The following is an 18,430-nucleotide window of genomic DNA, read 5'->3' as shown; positions in this document are numbered from 1 at the left end:
AATAATAATAATAATAATAATAATAAATAATTAATAATAATAATAATAATATACGCTGATGCTTGATACCTGCAGTTCTCCTGGCTGCTAAAATTAACATAATAATAAAATCACCCGATTGATCAATCCATTGAGGTATGTGCTGAGTTGATCAAATGGTGTAGCTGCTTCCACATTGCATCTCCCCTCTCCCCATTTTCGTGGGAACTCAACGTTTGTGTTTTCCAGGGGAGATTGCGATCCGGGTGTTCCGAGCATGCACTGAGCTAGGCATCCGGACGGTGGCCGTGTATTCGGAGCAGGACACAGGGCAGATGCACCGACAGAAAGCGGATGAAGCTTACCTCATTGGCCGGGGGCTCCCCCCTGTCCAGGCCTACCTGCACATTCCGGACATCATTCAAGTTGCCAAGGTAAGAAGGACACTGGCTCTCACTGCCGTGAGTGGAATGAGCTGTGGGGAGGCCAGGAGGGCTGAACCTATAAAGGAAGCTGGTGGTCTCTATGTGTTCTCAGCTGCTTAAACAAGCATTTACCCCCCCCCCCCCAAGTTCTCAGCTGCTGCCTCTTCCCCAGCCCTTCATCTCTTTGGCACATAGACCTATACTCTGCTCTAGCTAACAAGAAAACATGACCCATAAGTTCCCCTCCCTTTCCCCATGATTGACAGTGCCAAGGAAGGGGGGTGGGAGGTTGCGTAAATTCTTAGGAAGAGCCACCTTCCTTGGCTCGCATTCACAAGTGCTTTATTAACTCACTTTGAAGTTTCCCCAGTTGGAAGAGAAGTTCTGGATTTAGCTGCCAAAGTGACAACCTGCCTTTGTCCTCTCGCTTTTCATGTGCACAGTTAAAGCTGGCAAAGGAAATGCTCCGCTAACAAGGAGCGAATGTTGGAGGAGGCCTGGAATCCACAGGGTTTGCCATTAGCAGTGCAGCTGCAGTGCAGCCTCGTTGAAGCTGAAACAGTTGCAGGACCTGTAGGCACTTTATTTGATAGGCAGCGGGAGAGTTTGGGGTGGTTGTGAGTGGTGGGCCCCTCCGCCTTGGTGTAGGTTAAGTCTTCCATTGTGCCCATGTGGGAGAAGCTGAGTGCTGAAAGGTTCAGGACAGATAAGCAGTTGGCTCCTTACCTCTCTCGCCCTGACCTAGCCACTGTGATCCACGCAACGGTCACCTCCAGGCTTGATTATTATAACTCACTCTACATGGGGCTGCCCTTGAGACTGACCCAGAAACTCCAGTGGGTGCAGAATGCTGTGGCAAGACACTCTATGGGGTCCTCACCATGGGATCACATTCACCTGGTGCTATACCAGCTGCACTGGCTCCTGGTGGAATACAGGATCAGGTTTAAGGTGCTGGTTTTAACCTTTAAAGCCCTATATGGCCTAGGACCCTCGTACCTACAGGGCCGCCTCTCCTGGTATGTCCCATGGAAGACCTTATGGTCTTCAAATAAAAAGATATTGGAGATCCTGGGCCACAGGGAGGTTAGGCTGGCCTCGATCAGTTGGCCTGTGTGCAGTTGTGGTCACCTTACCTCAAAAGGAATATTGTTTAGTTGGAAACAATTCAGAAAAGGGCAGCCAGAATGATCAAGGCTCGAAATGGCCTCAGCCCAGTATACCTGAAGGAGCGCCTCCACCCCCATCGTTCAGCCCGGAGGCTGAGATCCAGCTCTGAGGGCCTTCTGGAGGTTCCCTCAGTGAGAGAAGTGAGGTTACAGGGAACCAGGCAGAGGGACTTCTCAGTAGTGGTGTCCACCGTGTGGAATGCCCTCCCATCACATAGCAAGGAAATAAACAAATAAACAACTCTCTGACTTTTAGAAGACATCGGAAGGCAACCCTGTTTAGGGAAGTTTTTAATGTTTGATGTTTGATTGTGTTTTTAATATTCTGTTTGGGAGCCATCCAGAGTGGCTGGGGAAACCCAGTCAGATGGGCAGGGTATAAATAATAAATTATTATTATCGAGGGGATAGAGTTACACTGAGGAAAAGTTACAGTGCTTGGGACTTTTTAGTTTAGAGAAAAAGCGAGAAAGAGGTGACCTGATAGAAGCTTATACAATTATGCATGGCAAGGAGAAAATTGATAGAGAAAAGTTTTTCTTCTTATCTCATAATGCTAAAACTTGTGGACATCCAATGAAGTTGAATGTCAGAAGATTCAGGAGAGATAAAAGAAAGAACTACAATGAGGGAACTCCCTCTCACAAGAGGCAGTGATGGCCACCAAACTGCCTGGCTTTAAAAGAGGATTAGACAAATTCATAGAGAAGAGGTCTGTGGGTGATTACAAGCCACAATGGTTATGCTTTGCCCTTCACAGCTGCAAGCATTAATGCTTCTGAATACCAGTTGCTAGAAGCTACAAGACGGGAGAGTCCCCTTGTGGTCAGGTCCTGCTTGCTGACTTCCCAGTGGGCATGTGGTTGACCCGCCTATGAGGACAAGATGCTGAAATGGATGCGTTGCCTGAACCAGCAGGCTCTTTTTGTGTCCTTAATGCGAGCACTGAGAGAGAGAGAGAGAGAGAGAGAGAGAGAGAGAGAGAGAGAGAGAGGGAGGGAGGGAGGGGTTTTGTGCTGGCAAGCATTATGAAATTGAAACGTAATTGAAAACCAGCATTGCAGTGCCCCCGAATTAATGGTCGTCAGAGTCAAATTTGCTGAGCTAAGTTGTGAAAATGAAGCACAATCAAGAGATCAAATAATTTGTAATAATAATGGCAGCTATATATAAAGCATTCAAACACTCATCTTAATGCACTTTCTTTCTATGATCAGCTGTCACAAGGCAACTTGACATTAGAAGTTTTCAGCAGTGTTCCATAAAAGTCACAATGTGAAACAGCCACCACCACAGCATCAGCTTTGTCTGTCTATGAAGCCACCAGCAAGATAGGTCCATAGCATTCTTCCTAATTTGCAGAGGGAGGAATTGAGAGGGCGAGAGAGAGCCCTAGGCTAGTGCATTCCAGATGCTGATGGACTCCAACTTCCATCAGCACCAACCAGCACAGTTAATGGTCAGGGATGATGGGAGTCACAGTCACAGATTCCCCATCCCTGAATCAGAGAAGGGCAAGTCGAAGTTGAATGTCAGAAGACTCCAGAGAGGTAAATGAAAGTCCTTTTGCATGCAGTGCATATATAAACTGGATTTCCCTCCCACAGGGGGCAATGATGGCCACCACCATGGATGGCTCTGAAAGAGGATTAGACAAATACATGGAGGAGAGGGCTGTCAATGGCTACTAGCTAGGATGATTTTATTTGCTGCATTTATATCCCACCTTCCTTCTCTAAGGAGCTCAAGGCGACATGTATAGTTCCCCCCCCCCTTATATAATCCCCACAACAGCCCTGCTTAATTTCAAACTGTGTTGCTGCAGGAGAACGAAGTGGATGCCGTCCACCCTGGCTACGGCTTCCTCTCTGAGCGATCTGACTTTGCCCAGGCCTGCATTGAGGCTGGCGTGCGTTTCATTGGGCCCTCTCCTGAAGTGGTGCAGAAGATGGGCGACAAGGTAGAGGCCCGCGCCATCGCCATCTCCGCAGGTAAGGGTTACGTTGACTGACATGCGAGGGCGTGCCTGACTCCCAACTTGCACAGAGTTCCTTATCCAATAAGAAGGCAGGATCAAAGCAGACGAAAGTCATCTAACACTGGCAGTCTGTGAGCTAGGTCTGTTCCCTCTGCTCCAGTTCTTTGTGTCCTCTGCCCCTCTTCCCTGCCTCCTAATGCAGCAGGTCTTTCGTGAAACTGGAGGCTTCTGAAAAAGCAAGCGGGTATGGAGAGCCATTGCAAATTTGGGGAGTGTTACAGTGATGCCACCATGAAGCGCAGAAGCTTTTAATTCTATTTTTATCCCGCCTTTCGTCAAAACTTCACAAGGCAAGCAATGTGGTCCCTGCCTCTTTTTTAGAGATAGGATATTCCCCATGCTTCCCAGGCTACTGGCCCTGGTGCACAACCATTGCACTTGCACATCCCTGGCTTTTAGGCCCTGCTTTAAACCTGGAATTGCCCAAAAGATGTGACCTGTGGGGGGGCAGAGGGGGGTAGAACAGGGGTAGTAGGTACAGTAGGGAGAGAAAAATAGAATTGTAGAGTTGGAAGGGAGCACCATGGGTCATCAAGTCTAACCCCCTTCAATGCAGGAATCTTATCTAAAGAATCCCTAACAGAATGCCATCTAGCCTCTGCTTAAAAGCTTCCAGTGAAGGAGAGTCCACAACCTTCCGAGGTCGTCTGTTCCACTGCCAAACAGCTCTTACCACCAGAAAGTTCTGACCTTTCGCCAGAATCTCCCTCCTTTCAACTGGAATCCATTGGTTTGGGTCTCATTCTCTGGAGCAGCAGAAGACAAGCTTGCACCATCTTCTGTTGCCTTTCAGTCTCCTCTTCTTCCCTTCTGCTCTCCAGGGGTGCCTGTGGTTCCTGGGACAGACGCCCCCATTTCCTCGCTCAGCGAGGCTCAGGAGTTCTCCAAGACTTACGGGTTCCCCATCATTTTCAAAGCTGCCTACGGTGGAGGAGGGCGGGGCATGAGAGTTGTGCGCAGCTATGAGGTAAGGGCTGCTGCTTTGCTTCTCCTTGGCTTGCAGGGGCTGGGGTCTTGCACCCTTCCCACTGGGGGGTGGGTGAGGCTGGGTTGGTAGGTGTCCGGCTCCGTTAAAGTTTCAGGTCAGACATATTGCCTTGTTTCCTGTTTGGTGTGTCTTCAGGAGCTTTCCCTTGAAATCCTGCAACTTTCTATACCACAAGCATTCCGGTTTACATAGCATCCTGAGTTGGCTGTGCCATAGTGCAAAAGTGCCCCTCCGGAGGGCAGTGACTACTGAGACAACATCCTGGAGGGGATGGTCTGATTGGGGCATGAGGGGTGGGGAGAAATTGAGGAGGTGCCCAGTGATGAGAGAGGGGAGGGACTCAGCAGGTATGGGAGAGCCGCCTCAGGATTCCAGGGTCATCTGAGGTGTCAGAGGAGGCAATCGACAGGCAAGGAATCTGATTCCGGGGAGGGACCCAGTAGGTTGTTACCTTGCCGGCCATTGCCTGTCTCGCCCTCCCTGGCACCATCTCCGAAGCCAGTCACTGCTGATGAGACTCTGCCCTTCCGGGAAGCGTCCAACACCCAGTCTGGCTCTGATCCATCACTGTCACCTCCTCTCTTGCCTGGGACACAGAGACGCCAGCACAAACAGTCCCCAGTGTGGAGTTCCCATTTGCAGGGATAGATTTGTAGAGTTGGAAGGGTTCCAAATCGTCATCTAGTCCATCCCCCTGCTGTGCCTATACCTCTCCTTTAGAGCAGGAACTCAGGGGGGCGTGTCAACTGTTGGATCGACATTTTAGCTCACCTAGTCGTGCCCTGCGCTGGCTGGTGCTCCTTGCTTTGCTTTCTTCTATAGTAGAAAACAAGATCCAAATTCAAGTCCTTCATGCAGCAGGAGCCAAGACAATAGTGTTGGGGAGACATTGGATGGCCCAGTGCAAATCCACCACAAGTGCAATATTAATGCGTCCATGGCATATTGCAGGATGGTCCCACAATAAACCAAAACACCAGCCTGCAAAGGACCCTGAGCATATTGCTTGCTTGCAAGAACAAAAAAGTGTGTGTGTGGAGGTGAGGCTGGGGTAGGGTGTGTGCAAGAAATGGACAGGTCTTACAGAATCTCTCACCAGAGGGATTAGATGCTGAGAAGGCAGGGGAAGTCTGCAAGGGGCATCAGTGACAGTCCCCAACTTTCATTCCATCCTCCCTCCCTCCGTCTTTCATTCTGGGGTCTTGGACAGCCAGTTGCAACAAAAGCATCCCACCTTCCACTCACTTTAACTGCAGATAACACCATTACCATCTTCTCCCTGCAGGAGCTGGAGGAAAACTACACCCGGGCTTTTTCGGAGGCTCTGTCCGCATTTGGGAATGGGGCTCTGTTTGTGGAGAAGTTTGTGGAGAAGCCAAGACACATTGAAGTCCAGATTTTGGGTATGTTTGTGTTTCTTAGGTGAACTGCTGGCAATGAGGGCTGATTAAGGACCATTTCATGTGCCCCTTCCTTTCTTTGTTTCAACCCAGGCAGAAGTGTGCTGTTGCCACAGGCAGGGAGGGAGACAATTTGTCTGGAGGGTTTGGGGCAAGTCAGTACACTGCTGCTCAGCTTGCTGAGTTTATTTCCAACTGTTCCCATTCTCAGGGTTCAAGGAGGACAAAAGCATCTTGACGGCAATAAATGTGTGTGTGTGTGTGTGAGAGAGAGAGAGAGAGAGAGAGAGGTGCTGTTCACACATCACTTTAAACCACAGATAACTAAACTATGGTTTAAAGGTGAACACACAGAGTTCTGGTGTGTTCTGCTATGGGGCTAAAATTGTGGACCCTTCACTCCTCCCCTGCTCCTGCTGCTGGTGGTAGTTAAGTCATGATCTGGCTAAGCGTTATATCAGAACCCAGGGCCATAATTTTAGCTCCAAAGCACCAGAACACTGTGCTTTCGCATTTAAACCATAAATCAGCTTACACATGGCTCAACTATGGTCAAAGTGATGTGTGAACGAGGCCAGAGAGGAAGATATGCGAAAACCAGGCCTGCCACCCAATTTAAAGAAGTCATATAATTGCATGAACTTTAATCAAGTGATTAATTGATTGGTGTTAATGAAACAATAGGTCCGAAGGGAGCTGAATGTTTTGTTATAAGATGGTGCCAGCTGGTGCCAAACTTGGAAGGGGCACTGTTTCCTGAGAGAGAGAGAGAGAGAGAGAGAGAGAGAGAGAGAGAGAGGGGAGGGAGAGAAGAAAGGAAGGGAAGGCTAGTACTTGTATTAATGTGAAATAAATATTGGTAATATTAAACAGTGCGCTTCTTGATTACTCAAGGGTGCCTTGTTAGTCTGTCTACAGGCTTGCTTCTTTTTTTTTACTTGATTAATCCAACCAATTAGTTTGCTTGCAAGCTATATTCATAAGAACATCAGAAGAGCCCTGCTGGCTCAGGCCAATGGCCCACCTAGTTGAGCAGCCTGTTCTCACAGTGGCCAACCAGATGCCCCAGTGGGAAACCAGCAAACAGGACCTGAGCACAAGAGTAACACATCCTCACCCACCCACCAGTAAAACCTCCCCTCTGCTCCTCCCTTGGGCAGGTGACAAATATGGGAACGTGGTGCACCTGTACGAGAGAGACTGCTCCATCCAGAGGCGGCACCAGAAGGTTGTGGAGATTGCACCTGCCGCCCACCTCGACTCCCAGCTGCGCTCCAAACTCACCAACGATGCCGTCAAGCTGGCAAAGCAGGTGAGAGCTCCAGAGGACAGCCATGTTCCTTTGTTTATTGCATTTATATTCCAACTTTTTCTCCAAGAAGCCGAAGGTGGCGTACATAGTTCTCCCTCCCCGCATTTAACCCACACAACAACCCTGTGAGGTAGGCAAGGATGAGAGACTAGACCAATATAACCCAGCAAGCTAAATGGCTGATTGGAGATTTGAATCCTCGTCTCCCAGGTCCTAGTCTGACGCTCTAACCACTACACCACCACTGGCTTTCTGTTGGGAACTTCATCCAGGCATGAGTGCCCTCCATTTTGACCATCTCGGGCTACAGCTCCCATCGGCCACAAGCAACTTGGCTATTTGGGGCTACAACTCCCATCAGCCCCAGCTAGGATGGCTACATTCTCATCAGCCTCAGCATCCTATGGATGTACTGCCGGGGACTGCTGGGAGTTGTAGTCTGAGATGGCCAGGCTGCCCGAGGCTGATAGGAGTTGCAGTCCAAAATGGCTGTGCTGCCCGAGGCAAGTGGAAGTCATAGTCCAAAGCATCTGGAGGGCACCCAGTTGTCAAAAGTCTGATCCAGACAGTATATGGTGAGGAGAGAAGAGCCCCAGTTTTGACCCTGTTCTAAAAAATAGGGAGAGGGCTTACTGGAAGGGACATGCTTGGCATACAGAAAGGTCTCCCAGACACCATCTCTGGCATCACTTGTCAAAAAGGGTCTCAGGGTTGAGGAAGGCCTTTGTCTGAGACCCCAGAGAGCTGCCGCCGGCCAGAGCAGGGCCGCTGAGGTAGATCCATACACTTTCGTGCGTTTGGGTGCCTGCCACTGTGTACAAGCACCAGCGTCCTGGGGGAGAGGGATCCTGCTATCACTCGCTCTCGACTGGCAGCCTGGGCTTTTGCGAGACAAACGAAAGTGGCTTCTTGGCCGGGTGCCGCCTCTGGGCCATGCATTTGCGCTGCTGGCCAGCTCATCTGCGGAGGGATGATGGGGACTCTGCTGCCATCCAGCACCATCTGGATTAATTGCTAAGCCTGCAGCTGAGAATCTGGCAGCCGCCCCTGGAGGGATGTGGGGAGGGGAAGAGGGGGGAGGAGAGAGGAGGAGGGCTCTCTGGCCTCCCTGGGTTGTGGGAGGTAAAGCCACGCCGTTGCCTTGCCTTGCTGTAAAAGCATTGCAGCCATGAACTTGGAAGTGTCATTCCAGTGTTGATGCATGGATAGGTTTTGAAAGATGCATTTTACCAAACAGTTGGGAGAGGAGGAGATGTGACGTATTGGTCATGCTGCCAGCCTCTGCTCTGCTGTGCTGGGATTTGAGCCTGAGCGCCCAAAGGCTCCCAGGATCTGGGTGCACAGATGCTTGCCTGCATCTCTAGAGCCGCAGGAACACTGTTTCTACAAGGGGCATGTGTGGTCTCTTTTGCAACCACTGAACCTCATTGATAAGAAGACTATGAAGAGAATTCAGGAATTTTAGCCTCTGTCCTTCGCTCCCAATCGCTGATGGCAGATCTGCTGGCTTTCAGCTGCACCCTCTAATCCAGTGTTTTTCAACCTTTTTTGGGCAAAGGCACACTTGTTTCATGAAAAAAATCACGAGGCACACCACCATTAGAAAATGTTTAATATTTTTTTCTTTAATGGCAAACAAAAACGTTCTCTGCTCAGCAGGGATCGATCCGCTGATCCCCGCTGAGCCGGCGGATGACAGCTCCGTCTCCGCACTGTGTGCGGAGAGGGAGATGTCAGAGCACCGCTGCTCTCTATGGGGAATCGGATGAGAGCGGACCGCCTGTCCGCTCTCATTCGATCCCATCCGATCTGATCCCCACCCAGGACGGGTGGAAAATAGGGTGGGCACAGTCCGGCGCCCGCCTAGTGGGCGAAAATGTGACTTTAAAAAAGAAAAAAAATCTTTCGAATTTTTCAGTTTTTCCCACGGCACACCAGGCAACATCTCGCGGCACACTAGTGTGCCACGGAACAGTGGTTGAAAAATACTGCTCTAATCCATAACAGAGAAGGTCTGCCTCTTCTCCTAGTTCAAAACTGCCTGTCTGGTCCTCCAACTCTATGGTAATTCACAGAGGAGAAAGAGGGGATGGTGGAAAAAGACAACTGAAGAGAACAGACTCCCGCAAAAGGTGGTGGACTCCTTCACTGGGGGCTTTTAAGAAGGGGTGGCAAGGCCTTTTGTCACAGCTTCTTCAGTTGCGATTCCTTCAATTTAGCGGGTTGGACTAGATGACCCCTGGGTTCATATCCAACTCTGCAATTCTGTGAGATTGGTTCCATCCTCCCAGCTTTTTCTGCTTGGATCAGTCCCTGAATATGGAACTAATCGGCTGTCTGAACATCACTGGTGCCTGCGAGAGAAGCCTTTTACATGCCCCCTCCCAGGTGGAGCAGAAGAGCTCCCGAGCTTTCCATCAAAGTGATGGCCCCATCCCTGGAGGTGCCATTTCCCAGCAAAGACTTGGCCTCTGCTCTCTCCTGACTAGGACACCGGCAGCACAGGGAATTGAGTTCAGTGGCTCATGCCAGAACAAAGTAACACACACACACCTACCTCTGTTTGGAGCTCCAATAAGCTGCCTGGGAGTCTCTCTATTCAGCAGCTCTTAAAGGGGATATAAGTGCAGCCGTAGACTCCTCTCCCCAATCTGTGCCACAGGTTTCCTTACAACTTGCCCTCCACGCCAGGGATGTGAGCACATCTCCCTGTTTCTGTTCTGTGTCAGTGCTGTGTGTGCTCAGCCCTCGGACTGTTCTCTCCCAGCAGGACTGCTCTGGTGTCCTTAAGGAAAATCCTTCCCAGCCAAATGATATTTTGGCTTCAATGAAAAGAAGGAATGCTACTGTCCAAAACCCGGAGAGCCACTGCCACCCCATGTCGGCAGTACTGAACTAAATAGACCAATGGTCTGATGTAGTATAAGGCAGCCTCTTGCGTTCATATCAAGGGAAAGTTAGAAGTGGACCGGCCAGGTATCTGTGGCAGCTTTCAGGGAGGGAGAGTGATGTTCTCTGCTGGAACAAGAGATGCTTAAAAGGACCTTGGCCATGCCGACCTCCCTTTACAGCAGGGAGATGGATGTGTGTGGGTCTTCACTGTTGTGAAGCTATTGGGAGGAAAGGCTGAAGAAAGGCAAGGTTTGTTTGTGTGTTTGGCCTTGACATGTTTCTGACTGGCACAGAGGTGCAATTATTATTATTATTATTTCCCAGCATCCTTTGCAAGTGTGTCTTCTCATGCCTGCCTGCCTGTGTACAGGCATGGACCCAGTTATGCTTTGTTTTATTTACCTCTTCTGACCTACTGTGTGCAAACATTGTGTGCCATCTTTGCCGGAGATCTGGGAAGACGGAGTAATTCTCTACCCACCCAGAGCTCTGCTCCTCGCACAGTGACAAGCGACAGGAAGGCACAGAGCAATTAAGGGAATGAGCACACCGGCGTAACGAATTGTACAGGAAGCAGGACTTTTTAAAGGAGATGAGCTGGAGCTCAGTGGCAGAGTATCTGCTTGGCAATGCAGAAGGCCTCAGATTCATTCCCCAGTGGCATCTCCAAAGTAGGGCTGCGAGAGACTCATGCCTAAACAGTAGACAGTACTGAGGAAGATGGGCCAATGGTGTTACTCAGTATAAGGCTGCTTTCTATTTGCTTCTGCCCCCCCCCCCAATTTTTTTGTATGGTAACAGCATATTTTGGGAATGGGGGGAGGAGACAGCTCTGCAGAGAACCAGGTTGGCAGAAGCACCATTGTTGCAGCCAGAGTTCAGGGCTCGAGTCAACTCAGCTGAAGAATATTTGGGAAATGAGACTTGATGATCATTTATTCCAGCCCCTGCCGAGTGTCAAAATGAGGCAGTGGCCTCTGATTCTCTGCATGATTGGCAGGCTCTTCCAGAAGTCTTTCAGCACCCTGTCTCAGCAGCTGGCCAGATGCTCAAGGAACCTTCCCGTCAGAGCAGAAAGGCAAGGGGTCCTCCCCAGCACTTTCACCCCCAGCATTTGGTATTCTAAGGTGGACACTCTCTGTACTTACAGATTCCATTTTGCTATGTTGGCTAATAGCCGCTGAAGACTTCCTCCTCCATCGTGCATTTGTCTCATCATTTTGAAAGGCTTTTAGCTCCCAAAGGAAGGAAATTCCATCCTTTGCATTGTGCGAAGAAGGACCCATCAGTGATCTGAATTCTAGCATGCTGAGAGCAGGGAGAGGAATCTCACTCTTTCTCTCTTTTCCCTAAAGACCAAGCACAAAGGGAATTGGAATAGGGGAGGGGGAGAAGAACATTCCTGTCCACTGATTCTCAGCGGAGTGTTTCAAGGTCACTTCACCATTAGCAAGACCAAACGGTTGGTGCAAGATGTTGTCAGGAAGGTGAGGCATACATGGAGGGTGTTTAGCCAAGGGATCTCAGTGGCAGCTCCGTGTCCCAAGGCAGTAGCTCAACAGGGGATTGCAGGAGGTGTGTGTGTGTGTGTGTGTGTGTGTGTGTGTGTTGCCTTCATGTTGCACTTGCAGTTCTCTTGGGATCATCTGGCTGGCCACTATCAGAGACAGAACACTGGGGCTTGGGTCTCGTCCAGCAGGGCTTCTAAGGAAAATCTTTCCCAGCCGAACGATATTTTGGTTTCAATGTAAAGAAGGAAGTAGAACCACCACCCCCATTACAGAAATGGCAGGTGCTGCATTCAGGAACCACTTTTGCTGGGCCTTGCCAAGGTTTGCTCCTGTCCTGGCTCTTGCTTGAAGATGCAGCTCCTGGACTCTCTCGGCTGTATTATGGCCGAAGGCTTTATTACAGAATTCACCGCAATGCCCAAATGTTGATCGGCTTACAAGGTGCACAAGTCAGCAGTTATATTGAAGCTCTAAAAGGTTCCTGGCTAGGTGTAAGCTAAGATGTTGTCCCAATACTTGGCACTCCAGCTGAGCTCCCCTTTTGAAGAGTGGGGCAGACAGAGACATTCACACGGCTGCTGTCCTGAGCCTCGGGACTGGGAAAAGCAAACTGGCTTTCATGCGAGTAGCTTGGGTCTATAGCATCAAAGAATTGTAGAGTTGGAAGGGACCCTGAGGGTCATCTAGTCCAACCCCCAGCAATGCAGGATCCACAACTAAAGAATCCCTGACAGATAACCCTTCAATCTTTGTTTCAAAATCTCCAATGACGGAGAGTCCACCACCTTCCGAGAGAGTCCGTTCCACTGTCAAACAGCTCTTAGCACCAGAAAGTTCTTCCTAATGTTTAGTCTGAATCTCCTTTTCCTGGTGTTTGAATTTGTTGATTTGGGTCCAACCCTCTGGAGCAGCAGAAAAGAAGCTTGCTCCATTTCCCATCATCTCACACTCTTCTCCACGCTAAACTCCCTCAACCTTTCTCCTTGAGGATTGGTTTCCAGACCCTTTATCATCTCAGTCACCCTCCTCTGCACACCTTCCAGCTTGTCAATATCCTTCTTAAACTGTGTTGCCCAGAAGTGGACACAGGACTGCACGTGGGGTCTGACAAAGGCAGAACAGAGTGGTACTATTACGCCCCTTGATCTGGACACTTGCCCTGCCACCCCATCCTTTAAGGCAGAGTTGTTGCAGCCAACCCAAGCCATGCCCACCACTGAGTCTTTCTGTGCCTTTGTCAGGTGCTTTTGCCTGGCTGAAATGTACCTTTGAACTGGGGCAGTGCCTGGGACTTGGCATCAATGGAGGGGTCCTTGTGTGCAGAAACCTGACGTTGGCATGGCCAAAAGTTTGCCCACTGCACAATGGCAAGAGTCACATCCATTGCCCCACCCACTTTTGCTCCTTGTTGAATAAGGAAACCGTCATATCTTGTCGCTTTACAAAGTGGGAATAGATTAAAAGGTAGAACAACCCCCCAGCCCAGGAAAGAATGAGGGGAGTCAAGATCAGAATTCCACAAAGGGTTGAGGAGGAGTTGGACTGATCCCTAAACCTGCTTCCAGTTGGACATCTTGTTTATTTACCTGTAGATACCCATCCCTCTGACCTGGCCCCAAAACTGTGCCTCTGTGGCGTGCTGGTCACTAGAGGGCAGTGTGGTTGCTCCTCAGACAGACAAAGCTCCTCCCTTGCCTCTCCGCCCCCCTCACAATGCTCCTGTACCCTTAAATGCATTGCTAAACAGCTCCAGCAGGAAGATCCATCCACTCCCCCCCCACAAAGACACATCCTTCCTCCTATTTTTGTTTAAATGGCAGCATGGGGGGGGGGGTGGACCGAGCTGCAGCCTTGGCTTGAGGGGCAAACCGCACCCCTGAAACCTGGAGCAACAAACCCTCTCAACCTTGGCTGTATTAATAAAAACTTCAGGGTGTTATATATGATTGCCAGGATCAGCCGACTTGGAGCTGCTTGCCCCAGTGACTTAGAGGCTGTTGGCGCTGTGGGTGATAGCACTTCGTAATCTCTCCCTCCCTCCTTCCCTCTCTCTCTCCCTCCTAATAGTTCTTTGGGGGATTGTGGGGATGGGGGGGGAGGAGAGAGAGAGAGACTTGAAGCATAAGTAGAACAGCTGGATGGGAAAGACAAGACAGCATTATTTCTTTAATTTGCTGCATTTAAATCCTCCCGATTCTGCAGCAGAGCTCAAGGCAGCATCCGTGGTTTTTGTGTGTCTGTTCCCAGACTGTCTGTTCCCTGGCCAGCCTCACTTACATGTTTGTTTAAAAGCATTTCTAAACCACATGACATTTAAAAATCATCTCTATGCATCACACAATAGAAAAGAAAGCAATAAGCAATATCTTTAAAAACAAAACTCTGCAAGAACATGAGTAGAATCTGCTTGATCAGGCCAATGGCCCATCTAGTCTAGCATTCCTGTTCTCTCAGTTACCAACCCAGATGCCTGTGGGAAACGAGCATGCAGGATTTGAGCATGAGGGCACTCTCCCCTCTGGTATTCAGAATTTGTCATTTATCATTATGTATTTACTTACTTCATATACTGCCCTTCATCTGGGGATTGCTTCCCCTCTCCCCCTTTTGAAGACAATATTTGCCCGTCTCCAGTTGTGCAGCATCTCATCTGTTTCCCAAGGATTCTTAAAGATTTCAGGCAGCGGCTCTGAAATAACACCTGCTGTTTCTTCCAGCACTCTGGGATGTAATTCCTCTGACCTTGGAGACTTGAACTTATTTAAAGCAGTCTCTAGTTAAAAGTTTCTCTGAGAGCAAAGCTGGGAAAGATCCTGACCCCTCTTAACTAGAGATGACTAGGATCAGATATCGGGTTTTTCTGACCCAGCAAGCTTCAGGTTAGAGTGGGATTTTGAACCCAAGGTGAGCCAGGTCCAACCCTGGACCTCTGAACGACTGCACTCCATGCAACATTTTTATTTATTTTTAATTTGTTTCATAAAATTTGTATGCTGTTTGATTGTGTTAAATAAAACAAAAACCACACCAACTCTCAAGGTGGTTTACAAAGAGAATAACATTACCAGTAAAAGGAGTAAAAAACCAACTCTTTTAAAACTTTCAAAAGATAAAACCAGCAATAAAGTAAAAGCAGATTAAAACACATGCCAGCATTCTACATATCTGTACATACTTACATATCTAGGTGGACTTGTCTAAACAGAAGTGTCTTTAGCAGGCACTGAAAATAGTACAGTAAAGGCTCCTGGCTGATGTCAATAGGCAGGGAGTTCCAGACTGTAGGTGCTGCCACACTAAGAGATTGATTTCTTATAAATACAGTGTTTCCTAAGAGAATGGGCCAAGGAGGCCGCAATCTGAATGTCTCTGATGGTGGAGGCAAAGGGGTTGTGTGGAGTGGGCAGGAAATGGAGAAGCTTGTCTGGCGAGGAATGAATACAGGCAAATGCCACTTGGGCTCTCCTGTCCTCTAGAGTGGGGGGTAGTGAGGATCAAGTAGAAAGCGAGAGCCATCATCTGTGTTCTCCAAATTGTTAACATTTTAGGCTTGCTTTTGAAAAACAGCTTGAGTTGGGTTGTCAGGCATCTTCCCACCTGCTGGCTTGCCAAGTCACATCCGGAAGGCGCATGACCTGGAAGCTCCTTTACAATGGCAAAGCCCTTTTCTTTCCTAATTGGGCTTTTGCCTTTGATCCCCCCCCCTTTCCCCCTGTAATCTGCAGCTTGTTTTCAGGCCTGCTTTACCCTGCCTGTCTTCAGCTTCCCAGTTTTCTGTCACTCTCCAGGCCCTTCTCAATCCCTTGGGTACTCGCAAGCTGGCAAAATCTCTCTCTTTCACTCTCAGGGCTGCCAACAAACTACCCCAATGGCTCTGCATGGCTAAGCCCACATATCCAGGACTGACATTTGGTTTGCCACTTTTTTGTGGGGGGAGGGGGAGAGGAAGCATTTCTGTGTCTTGAAGGCAGAAGGTCTCTGGCTTCCATCGACTCCAGCCAAAACAGCCATGCTGGCTGGGCCTGATGGGAGTTGTAGTCCAGAACGCCTGGAGAGCATCTGACTTAGATGGCGAAGCAACTGGGCAGGGAACAAGCCTTGTATGCAGAAGGTCTGAGGTTCCGTTCTCAGCATCTCTGGTGAAAATGAAAGAGCCTGGTGAGGCCAACATTGTCATGGCTCCTGTGGTGACAAATGAGAAGGAGCAGTCCTGGCAAGATCCACCAGAGGGAGAGGAGGTGTCAAAGGAGATTGAGGAGACTTGGCTGGGAGGGTGGTCCAAGTAGCCCACCAGGAGACATCCCTGCCCAGTTGCTGCTTCTAGATGCCCCAAACGCTATTGTAGAGAAAGCAGTATTCACCATAGCACACTATTCAAAACTGCACTCAAAAAAACATGGTAAAGGCTTTGCTTGTTTGATTCCTTGTTTATTTGCAGATGCAGGGTGCATTACTTCATGACTTCCCCCTTGCTCCGCTACAAGTTCCCCAGGCTTTAAAACATGTAACTCATAATGAGACAAGATAGAAATTAATGTATGTATATATTCTATTGTTAGAGACAACTCCACTTGTGAAGAAGGTTCAAAACAAGTTATAAGCCTAGGGGACTTGGCTTATAAGCCTGGGGAACTCAGTGTGGTTCAGAGCTGCTGCTGCTGCTGCTGATGCCTCCTCTGTCGCCTCGGACTTGGAGACACCAGCATAGCCCACCAGAGAAAGTTCCCGTTGGCTTGCCCTGCCTAAAGAAACATCCCAATTGTCACACTGAAGTTGTGGCTGCCCCTGCTCCTTTACTGTGGGAGACGAGGGAATGTGTCTCTTGCTGGATCAACTTCTCAGCTTGCTTCACCATGAAGAACACCCTGTTGTGCCATTGGACCCTATTTTGCTCCATACCATGCTGGAACCTAGAAATCTGCCTTATCCTGAGTCAGACCATTGGTCCATCTAGCTCAGCATTGTCTACATGGATTGGCAACGTCTCAGGATTTTGGATTCTCCTTGCCCTACCATGGCTTGAACTGGGGACCTTCTGCATAGACAGCGGATGCTCTGCCCCTGAGCTGAGGTCCTTCCTCATACAATTTTGAGCATTTTGGCAGTTCTTCATCCTCCAGTGAGAGCCGGGATGCTTAAAAGCCTTGCTTCTGCACTGTTGACTGTGTGGCCTGTATCTTGAGTTGCATACATGCTGATTTTTGGAATGAAGCCTCCGGGAATTCTCGAGTCCGAGGACTATGCCTGAGAGCTGGAGCCAAATGGAATCCTCATCCAAATAGCTCTTGAGTACAAGCTGGCAGCAGCCCAAAGACCCGACAGGCCTCCCTGCCATGCTTATGGGCTTCCCTGCAGCACCTGGCTGGCTGCTGTTGAAGACTGCTGGGCTTCAGTCCAATTCACCAGGGCTCATTGGAGTGCAGAAAACTTCAGATTCTGCCTTCAGTATCTTCTTTTAAAACTCAGGTGGGAAAGCTAAAGCCTGAGGGCTCCATCTGGCCCTCAGGCTAATTTTGTGCAGGTGAGGGGAGGTCGGAGAGAGAGAGAGAATTGAAAAGGATGGAGCGGGGGGGGTCCCCCTGCAAGAAAGCAAGAAATTTGGACCCCTGTCAAGGGTGATCTTCACTCCACAAAGCAACATTCAGGGGAGATTAAAGAAAGCCCTTCTTCATTCAGTGTGCATAGTTAGACTGTGAAACTCACTCTCACTGGACTCAGTGATGACCACCACCTTGGATGGCTTTGAAAGAGGAATAGATAAATTCATGGAGGAGGAGGTTATTGGTGGCCATTGGCCTCGATGGCTGTGCTCTGCCTTTGCGGTCACAGGCAGCAACGCTTCTGAAGACCAGTTGCTGAAAACCACAGCAGCTCAAATCCTGTATGCAGGATTCCTAGCAGAGGCATCTGGTTGGCCATTGTGAGAACAGAATGCTGGACTAGATGAGCCATTGGCCAGATCCAGAAGGCTCTTCTGTTGTTCGTACCTGCCGTGTGTGGTACAACATGAAGATGGAGAGAGGGAGAAGGGGCTGTTTCCCACAAACCTTTGACTCCTTACTCTGCCCACCTATGGCATTGGCTTCGCCCACCTCTAGCACATTTTCCCGAGGGGATGCAGCCCTTAAGACAACAACAACAACAGCGCCTTGCCCTTAAATGATCTTGGGAGTTGCGGCTGGCCACCTATGTTGATAGGAAGTTGAGCAGACAGCTTTGAGCTCCACCGGGATGCTTCATGTTTTTTAACCACCACGGTCTCTTCCTGTCTGTCTGAATGTCTTAGAAAATAATGTCTTAGAAAATGGGACAGCTAGAAGGGCAGAGTCTCAAGGCTTATTTTGGAGCTTTTCCGTCAAAGGAAAACGAGGACAGCCAAGCAGACTGGAAAGGCTGCGATAATGGCGTCAAAGCCGCCGGAGCAGTGATGAAGACGCACAGAGGCAAGGACTCAGCCCGCTGAATGCCGCTGCTGCCTGCTTCTGTTGAAGTCCCCATCTAAAGGCAGAACAGGAAGCCACACTTAAGGTACATTGGAGCACAGCGTCTCAGAAGTGGGCAAGAAGATGTCAGACGTACCTAAAGCTGCCAGTCAGGATTCCAGGGGCAAGAGGAGTTTTGGAGGGCTATTTTGGAGTGTTTAAAAAAACAAACAAACAAAAAACTGGTTTGCAAATTATCTAGAGCTCGAGAAGCACAGTGAGGCAGCCAAGTTT

General features: G+C 49.3%; 1 protein-coding gene across 7 annotated transcripts in view; it reads left to right on the top strand.

Moving 5' to 3' along the window:
* PC (pyruvate carboxylase) overlaps positions 1 to 18,430 on the top strand; it is a 250,399-nt gene that overhangs the window by 64,709 nt on the left and 167,260 nt on the right. For all 7 annotated transcript variants that reach the window (XM_081892242.1, XM_081892239.1, XM_081892241.1 and 4 more), the window contains 5 exons: positions 229 to 413; positions 3,399 to 3,564; positions 4,433 to 4,578; positions 5,885 to 6,002; positions 7,160 to 7,311. In XM_081892242.1, the coding sequence (XP_081748368.1) occupies positions 229 to 413; positions 3,399 to 3,564; positions 4,433 to 4,578; positions 5,885 to 6,002; positions 7,160 to 7,311 (767 nt within the window). The remainder of the gene's footprint in view (positions 1 to 228; positions 414 to 3,398; positions 3,565 to 4,432; positions 4,579 to 5,884; positions 6,003 to 7,159; positions 7,312 to 18,430) is intronic.

Source organism: Podarcis melisellensis, assembly GCF_964234715.1.
Source record: "Podarcis melisellensis genome assembly, chromosome: 16".
In the NCBI taxonomy this organism is placed as follows: domain Eukaryota; kingdom Metazoa; phylum Chordata; class Lepidosauria; order Squamata; family Lacertidae; genus Podarcis; species Podarcis melisellensis.
This window is presented reverse-complemented; position numbering and strand designations above follow the sequence as displayed.